This window comes from Acipenser ruthenus, chromosome 11, assembly GCF_902713425.1.
Source record: "Acipenser ruthenus chromosome 11, fAciRut3.2 maternal haplotype, whole genome shotgun sequence".
Taxonomy (NCBI): domain Eukaryota; kingdom Metazoa; phylum Chordata; class Actinopteri; order Acipenseriformes; family Acipenseridae; genus Acipenser; species Acipenser ruthenus.
The window spans coordinates 36,564,554-36,574,015 of record NC_081199.1 but is presented as its reverse complement, the minus strand read 5'-3'; the positions used below and the strand labels follow the sequence as shown (position 1 = coordinate 36,574,015).

The window sequence follows — 9,462 nt, the reverse complement described above, 5'->3', positions numbered from 1 at the left end:
TTCAGATGAAAAAAACTCTTCTGATGAATGTTCCTGAGTAAAATTAATTCCTATGTTTATCCACCTGTGTGTTTAAATAAAAATATCAAAACAATTATTATTATTTGTTTATTTAGCAGATGTCTTTATCCAAGGTGACTTACAGAGACTATGCATCAGCTGCAGAGTCACTTACAACTACATCTCACCCAAAAGATGTAGCACAAGGAGGTTAAGTGACTTGCTCAGGGTCACACAGTGAGTCAGTGGCTGAGGTGGGATTTGAACCGGGGACCTCGTGGTTACAAGCCCTTTTCTTTAACCACTGGACCACACAGCCTCCTATGTGGTCAGAACTATGTTGACAAATATGGACAGCATGGGATACAGCAAAGGTAAAGTACTGTATCTTGTGAACAGCATGCGGTTCTGTAACACTTCAATTCTAGATAGTGTACTCAACACAGTAATCACCTAATTTAATTATGTTTTGAGCTGGAGGGAAACTAAGGGGACTGGTAAGTCAATGCAATTGATTGAGTGCATTTGGAGTAATATTAATTCAGACTGAATTAGAACATCAACAGCATTGATGTGTTAATTGAATACTACTGCACATTCACTCTATTAATTGCTACGTTTCCCTCCAGCTAAAAAATGTTATCTGAATTGGGCTTCTAGTGCAATTTTTTTTTTAAAATGTGAATAAACAAACGCATAAAAAAAGACACAAACACAAACTCACACTTATTCTGACGCTGGGCAGTCTAAGAGAAAATAGTAAGACTACCAAGTATTTTTGACAGCCAATGTCAGATTCAGATTTATATAATGCAGTGTGTCAGTACCCAATTCTAATTTGTTATGACAAGCCACTTTTGACAAGACTTGTTATCTGATTTTCTATAGCGACTGAAACAAAATCTAAATAGACCAAACAGGAAAAGTGATTTACAGTAATAAAACACCAGTGATTTCAGGAATCAAGGAAGAGAGGCTTGTAGAATGTCCTTCATGTTTATCAAAGTCATATTCCTAGCCAAACTCAAGTTCATCCTTTTCAGCTGTTTTTCCATTACATAACGTAGAATTACTAAACCTCAAGCACGATATGACACTTACAACGCAGTGTGTTACATTAATACCAAAATGGATTCCGGTATGTAATATTTGTAAGAAACAAAATGTAGAGAAAAGGACCGTTTCCTCTAGAACTCTTGGTAAGGACATTGCTTTGGTAACTAGGTTACTGTTTGCTTTTAGGACTTCTGACCCCCCGACCCTGACATGGTTCCTAGTCATAAAACCCTACAGCATTACGACACTTCTCCTTGTACATGATGGCATGGCCCTTAGGATACAACCACAAGTCAAAGAGCATAGGAAGCCTAGAGAAGCTTTCAAAAATGCTACTGACTCAAAAGTAGTCCACTATTTGTATACTAACATGACACTTCAAAAAAATAAAAATAAAACTTCAACAAGCCACTCACTGTGAACTCCATCACAAGATATGATGATGAAGCGAATAATTGTTTTTAGGTGCAGTGAACTCAGAATTAAACATTCCAAATTCTAAACAAAGACCTAATCCTTTATTTCAATTTTAAAATGTTTACCTCCAAGTTTACTAAACTTAAAAAAAAAGTTGTATAACAGTAGTAATTTACAGAAGTACCAGGATGTACTTTATTTGTAAGAGCTGCACTTCCTGCTATTACAACATCGGCACATTTTCAGGATTGAAAACAAACGCCAATCATCAGGTTACTATTTCTTATTATCAATAAACCACAAAACTATTTAACTAAGTATCACTGAGAGCCTTTTGCAAACAGTAAATGCATACAAACTATTTAAGGCTCAATTAAGATAGATAATACAGTTTAAAAAAAAAAAACAACATTCGAGTCTAAAAACAGAAACGGGACATTACTATACAAAGAGTTTTGAAAAGGTTACATTTTGCTAATACAAAGAACCCATGCAATTCCTTTTGAACATACCGGTTTTTTTTTTGTTTGAATGGCTAATGCTTACTCTTCTTCCGCTGTATCCAAGAGACGTACCTCATTTTAAATCTTAGCATCAGTATAAATAAACAGGACAACCACAGTCAGTTGGATCAGTGCCTTGTTTAAGCATTCTGCCTGAACGATATTTATTAAAGCCAGTGTTTACTGAGGGGAAAAAAAAATCCAAAAAGGAATGACCTGATCATTTTTAAAAACATATTAGATATATGTTAGATGACTCCATAAAAACTTGTATAAGTCACAACATTTTGAGGCTTGTAATTTCACTTAAATGCCATTATAACAACAACAAAAAAGCACAACTGTAGATAAGTTACTCCCCTATTTCCATGTGATATCTGAATGTATGCAATAACAATGTGCTGGATAACAAGCACTGTAATGGAATGTAGTCTGAATTGTATGCATATATGGCTAACTTATAAACGGCTGAAATAAATCAATATTTGCAGGTTCCTCCTCATCACTATTACGAAAACTTTATAATTGTTTTTGAGGTTCTTGATTTAGTATGTCTACCACTGAATGCCACACAACACGACGATAGGACAATTTGTCCAGCATTCTGAATGCCCCCTTCTTTAACAGCCAGCAGCTTCTGGGCCCTGCTGTAAAAAATACTTCTTACAGGTACAGTGTGCAGATTGTGTGCAGATTGTCCTACCTGGAATACATTCTTTCGGCTTGACTTCTCGGTTGTCCATTCGATTTGAGCACCATAAAGATCTACGCTCTCGGGTTTGCATCCAGTTTTCTGAAAGAAAGAACAAATGGCATTTGTGTATAGATAGGCTATCCCCAAGAAATATAATAGAAATACAATTCAGATTATTTAGATTGTTTTTAAAACGGGAGAATTCAAGTGTCACAGCTGAAACAATCTCATGCTGAATAGTTTTAAACAAATCCTTTTACTTTAATTTATTTTATTTTTTTTCACATGTAAAATATTCTAAAACAGTCTCTGTGCCCTATAACGTGTATCCCTTGGTGATCAAATGAATTGCAGTCATAGGCTCCAAATTACTTTGGGTGAATCTTAATTGTCTCTGTGATTAAAGTTTAAAAATCTAAGTTTTGATTTTCTACCTTTCTTCTTTTGCTTGGACTTGAAGAATTAAAGAGTGCAGAAGCTATTGTGGGAAGACCTCATTTAATTTAACAAACAGTAGAGCACTGTTGTGAAATTCTTTCTTTGCTTTATCTTAACAGAATTGCAGTAATGATTGTCTACCTTTTGGGTTATTGTAACACAAAATGTAAGAAGCAGGCTTCATAAATAAATCTCTGGCGTTTAAGATAACCAATGTTTTAAAATCAAACTTCTTATATATTAGCTTTATTAAACTTGTTCTAAATATATATTTCAAATGATTCCTAACATAAATCACCTAGAATTACGTGTTGTTGAACAGTTAGGCGATTTATTACTGTGCTTGTATACTTCATTGGCTAGATGAAGGTTGAAGGAATGTTTTAAATTTAAATAAACATTAGAAAAAGGTTGTAAAATATGTAGCTTTTTCAATATAAACACATGTTTTTTCATATAAACACAGCATGCACACAAGGATTTTCAGCTGTTACTTGACATTGTTATTTCAGATAATATTCAAAATAGTATTTACTTTCAGGTTACCACAATTAGAATGTACTGTATTCACATCAAAAAGTAATGCCTGGACTATTTGCTGTTTGAATTACTGTTTCTCGGCCCTACAGAGATTGAGATGCATTTTTTATCTTGAATACCTGTATGCGGCTCACACCTAATTACAACACAAGACTGCCAAGAAGAATGTTTAAACAGCAAGTGTGTAATATTTTCTATTCATGCACTTACTAGAACCGGAATGCTTAATTGCACAATTGTTTAAATTTGAATCCAGTTTCAAGTTTCTGAATGTAGCCTTGTGAATGTAACATTGACAAGTTTCTGAATTAATTAATAATTATTCATAATTATGTAAGCAACATGACAGTGAGAATAAGAACAATAGGAAACTGCTGAGGGGCACAAAGACTGATGGCTGCTACATGATTGAGAGCCACAGAGGATTATCTTTGCAGACCACCAAGGGTGGCAGATCAAGCACTGGTCAGTCCTCTCTCTAGATCACTGATTACTTACTTTGTTCAGATATAACATACTAATTTCCAAAATTAGCAAGTTCTAACAGAATCCATGGTGGCTGGCTCCAACAATGGACTAGGTTGAAGAGCCTTATGCTATTAGGACCTCTTGCTTGAACTAAAATCAACAAGGAACCTCTTACCATTTTCTATTCTGATCAAGGAAGGATTGTTTCCTGTGGTTGCCTTTATCAGAGATGGGCATATGAATGGTTTGACTCAAATGAGCCCCCTTAATGTTGTTTTAAACAGCATGCATTCAAGGTTGGGGGTTAATAATAATGATACATGGAATGCTATGCGTAGTGGTCGTATGAAATCCACGAGACTTGTTGTCTTCTCAAAATTAATTACATTGCTGGCCAATTACTGTACTGACAAACTTCCAAATACATACAAAACAACCTCAGCTTGTTTACTGTGAGTAACCTCCAATCCAATCCATCATATTTTTAGGGTCAGTTGTAGAACACTTTGAAAATCAAACTGTAAATGCCATATATTGATCTGTGGTTTGTGTTGTACATTGACATTCTCTCATTTTACAAGAAAAGGAAACCTGCTACACAGTTCTGAAGTCTAATTATTCCAGCAAGGCTTCATACATGTGCCAGGAAAATGGGTTTTAAAAAACAGATTTTTTTATTTTTTCTGGAAATCCGTTATATGTGGTTCTTTGTAATAGATCTCAATTTCTACAGTTTATAACAGTACATTTACCAAGACCCGTTTTCCCAGAATAACATCCTTTCCAGCTAAACATTTTCAAGCTTTATAAGCTGGCACTAAGCAAGTCAACTCCTGCTTGCTTTCATGCAGGAAAACATGACTTTGCCAGGATCAAATTGGTTGTAAATGTTATGTACAGTTTTTTTTTTTTTTTTTTTGCTTTGCAGAGACCATATCTTTTTTGATAGGTGACAACATTTCCCCTGAAACTAAAGTGGCAAGAACTATAAAAGATTGTCCTCAATTGTCCAATCTGAGAGAGGTTATTGATTGTGACTCCTGCTTGGAGAGCACCTTCCCAGCCGCCTGTCATACAGATACAGCCTGGCAGGTCTGACCCACCCCTGACAGCTCCACACAGCAGGGGGGTGAGAGGGAAGGACTGTCAGACTCTGCCCCATTCTGATCACAATGTCATAACAGATAGCTTCAAGGCTAGCTTTTCCTGCTTCTGAGCCTACAGAGGTGAGCTTTTTGTTTTTAGCTACAAGGTGAGTTTTGCTGCCTCACTTGGTTATTTTCTATTTGAGCATATCCAGGTCTGTCAGATTTTTTTTTTTCTTTCAAACTGTGCCTGAGGATTAAAAGGAGTAGTTTTATTCCAAGAATGGTATGAGTGTCTGTTTAAAGAGTAACGTTTAGAAATGATGCCTTCCAAAATACAGTCATTTACTGAAGATTTATTTTATTATTTTTTTGTATAGTCTGCAGGTAATGGAACATCGGATACACTTTAGAATGCAGGTACATTAACTACACGTAGTTACACTGTAGTTACCATTTACTAATACTGATAACAAGCACTTACACAATAATTATATGATTGTAAGGATGGAAATTAACACATTATCAACCTGTATTTAACAATGTTATTTTCTTGGATGTTGGAACTGTGGTCTACTTGCTTTGATCAAAAACTGTGAACCAAGAGAGCATTCAGTTTGGTTACTGAGTGAAAACTAAATGAAACTTCATGATGTTGTGTTTTTTTTTTTTTTTTTACTCTTTTGTAATATACTGCTAACCCCTGAAATCAAATGTGGCATATCAGAAGATACAACTAGAATTAAATATTAAAAGAACACAACATGTTGTAATAACAAAAATACCTACCAAATTTGTTAAAGCCTGTTGTTTGCTTTCTTTGTAAAATAACAGCTTCTTTCCATCTAGAACAACCCAGGTTGAGGCCCAGTTTTTTCTACAGAAAAATAAATAAATACAATGATATGTACATATTAACTAAGAGATATGGCTCACTCTACAGGATCCAACAATATTTATTCATATCACACTTATGATTACTTTTTCAAAAGATACTTAATTTCATACTTGTTTACCCTATACTTTGCAAGATTTGAGGTTCAAAATCATATGCATATTAAACATTAAATTAAGCTTTAAATTTGACAAATATGACCTCCCCTTGCTCGGTGGTAGGATTATGATGAACACCAGCTAACGCAAGTATGATATGCAAAAAAGCCCTCTCTGTCAAAGATTAAGGCTATTGGGGACAGATTATAACATCTTAACCTCTCAGCTAGATAAGACAGACAGTAACATCAGGAAGGCAAAAAAGAACTAGAACTGAATGTGGAAGCTGGAAGGGTAAAAATTGCTCTTCAAAACAGAAATAGTAGAATACAGGGCAAAGTATTAAAAAATAGATCTAAATTATAATGAGAAGGAAATTACTTTGAATATACGGTATAAGATGTAATATATAATTTAGCATTAAAACCATCTTAAATAAAAATAAGACAAAACCTGTTATCCCTTGAAACATCAGTCCAAACCGTATATCTAAATCCCAGAAATCTGAGACTGGTCAGATGTAATTAATCAGATTAAAAAATAAATAAATACATAAAAAAATAGATAAATACATTGTAAGCAAACCAAATACATTTTAAATATGTGTCACAACTATTGTTTCTGTATCATTTTAATAAAATTTGAAAATATGTTAAAAAAAAAAAAATACTTTACATATTAAAAACTGTATGCATATTTCCCGCTAAATTAATTTACTTTCTCAAAATCTAATACGTGTCTTATATATCCAGTAATAATGTATGATAGATTTGTTGTTAGGTTCATAGCCTACTTTGTTGGGCCTGTTTTAGTGTCTCATGTAATATACTTGCACATTATTCAGAGTAACCTTGCATTTACAAGTGCATTATCCACTTTGATATGGAAGATTGAATCTTTGATACATACATTGTTGCTATATGATAACCTCAATAATAAAACAGGTATTTATTTCCATGTTTTATTTTATCACCAACTGACATTGATATTACTTAATATGTAAACCACTTTCAATAAACCACATCTACACATTCATCAGTATCTTGTGTCAACTAAAACAGTAAACAACACAAGGTTTAGGATAAGATATCAACAAATACAGATACAAATACATTACAGAAAATAAGTAGAAATGCCAAAATGATAAATTGTACTAACTTTCATTTCACTGATATTTGCTGGCATCAGGTTAATAGAGCATGTGTTTGTACAGCATCTTAGTGTTTACAATGTGGTTGCACCAGATGGAGAACAAAAGGACAATTGTAATTCTATATGTAAAACAAAATGGACGTTGTAATCTATATATATATATATAAATAGCTCAGTCAGAGATAACCAGGGATCCAAGTTTTCCGCAATGAAAAAAAATTAAATTCTCAGACAAAAGAATAATCTGTGTTATTCCATGTGTAAAATAAAAGGCTAAACTGAGTTTTCCTTGCCACATAAGACACACAGACAGCACTATTGAGTAACAGTTAACGCAGGAAGTATTTATCGTTGTTGTTGTTACACTTGATGTGTATCTATATTGAATTTTAGTTTATAACTATAATTATTCTTTAACTGTAACCTGGTATTACAGTATAACATGTGTAAGCCTCTTTGGATAAATGTGTCTGCTAAATAAATAAATCAAATATAAATTGTTACACTTTCAAATTCTAAGCAAGTTACAAGCTACCAGTGCCATTAACCATTAATCAATTTTTATTTCAAATATTACAAATAGTTCCCTGTTGTTTGTGTATGTGTGTGTGTGTGTGTATATATATATATATAGTTCAACTCAGTTAGTATTCGTCATTCGGATGGTTATTGCTCAAGAAATCTCGAACTGCCGGTTGATCCACTTTATACAGAGGAATGTCGGCTTTTACACACATTTTGACAAAACCTGAAACAACAGTTTCACGCTGTTCTTTGGCAGTTGTGAGACGCTGAAATGCTCCAACCACAGTGGTCTGTTTCAGTGTTTTCGATGGCCCTGCTGTTTCGGCCTCATCTTGTTTACGTTTCCTTTCATTCAATTTATGTTTAGCGCTTCCCATGTGTTCTACAATGGTCTGCCTGTGAGTGTAATCTACAGCCTTGCTGCATGAAGTACAAAACATTGACATGGAATTCGTCCTTGCCAAACTCACTGACCCGATCTTTAGGGGTGATTTTTATTGTTTTCGGCATCTTTGAACAGCTCGGGATACTGACTGAAGTAAACTGAAACCTCATTCAACACTGAACTTGAACACCGGAAGCACTTTTATTAGACAGGTCTGTTTATGTCAATTTAAAGCAAAGTGGCCTGTGTTAATGTTTATATATGATACGTGTATTGGTTTGGTTATTATCAAATAAACAAACAAAGCCTTGCATGTTTTTTGCCCCTCCCCAAGTCTAAAACAAAAAAATCTCTGACAAAATAGAAATTCTGTGTTTTTCTGTGTTATTCCACAGCAAACAGATCCCTGGAGATAACTAACAACAGATTCAAAATCTAATAAATCTAATCTAGGTTTGTCTAATTGACATCAACATCATCTGAAATATATTTTAAAGAAGTTTATTTTTCAACATACCTTAACTTTTTGCCACCCTCAGCAATTTTGGCTTTATTCAGGTATTCACATTTTTTTATATCCTGCAAACAAACAAAAAAAAGCATAGCAGTACACTGTAGTTTATATAAATAAACTGAAGAACTGAAAAATTCCATGTTTGATATTACAGTGAAATACGTAACTGAGTGATCATTGTAAACAAGATCTTCAGAGAACATTTAAGACAGAGAGAGAGAGAGTTTGTCCCTTTCAAAATAACAGCATTATTTTGATGCTGTCTTTTTGACTACTGAACATTAACTATGGAATCATACTATAGTTTTTTTTTCTGGTCAAATATGCTTTCAATGTATTTCAACTAATATTGTTTATCTACTCTAATACGTATTGTCCTCAAAAGACCATAAAAAAGTGCTGCAGTATTGCAGTGTATGTAGTATGTTTACAGATTAACTTTTCAAAACAGCAGTATTGCGGTAGAACTGCATATATATATATATATATATATATATATATATATATATATATATATATATATATATATATATATATATAGTGATAATTGTATAGAAGATGGAGGTGACATTTTCAAGATGAAAGGATATATATTGTGAGAAAGTGTAGTCCTGTGAAGCAAAGGACTACACCTCCCAGAAGAACACAGGCTGGAAAGCTGTAATTATGTTTAATTGTTTTAGTAGTAATTA

General features: G+C 33.6%; 1 protein-coding gene across 2 annotated transcripts in view; it reads right to left on the bottom strand.

The window, feature by feature from the left end:
* Positions 1-9,462, bottom strand: part of LOC117426388 (rho GTPase-activating protein 15-like) — a 167,000-nt gene that overhangs the window by 139,654 nt on the left and 17,884 nt on the right. For both annotated transcript variants that reach the window (XM_034043908.3, XM_034043909.3), the window contains exons 5-7: positions 8,774-8,835; positions 5,991-6,078; positions 2,680-2,769 (exon numbers count right to left, since the gene is read on the bottom strand). In XM_034043908.3, coding sequence (XP_033899799.3) covers positions 2,680-2,769; positions 5,991-6,078; positions 8,774-8,835 — 240 coding nt within the window. The remainder of the gene's footprint in view (positions 1-2,679; positions 2,770-5,990; positions 6,079-8,773; positions 8,836-9,462) is intronic.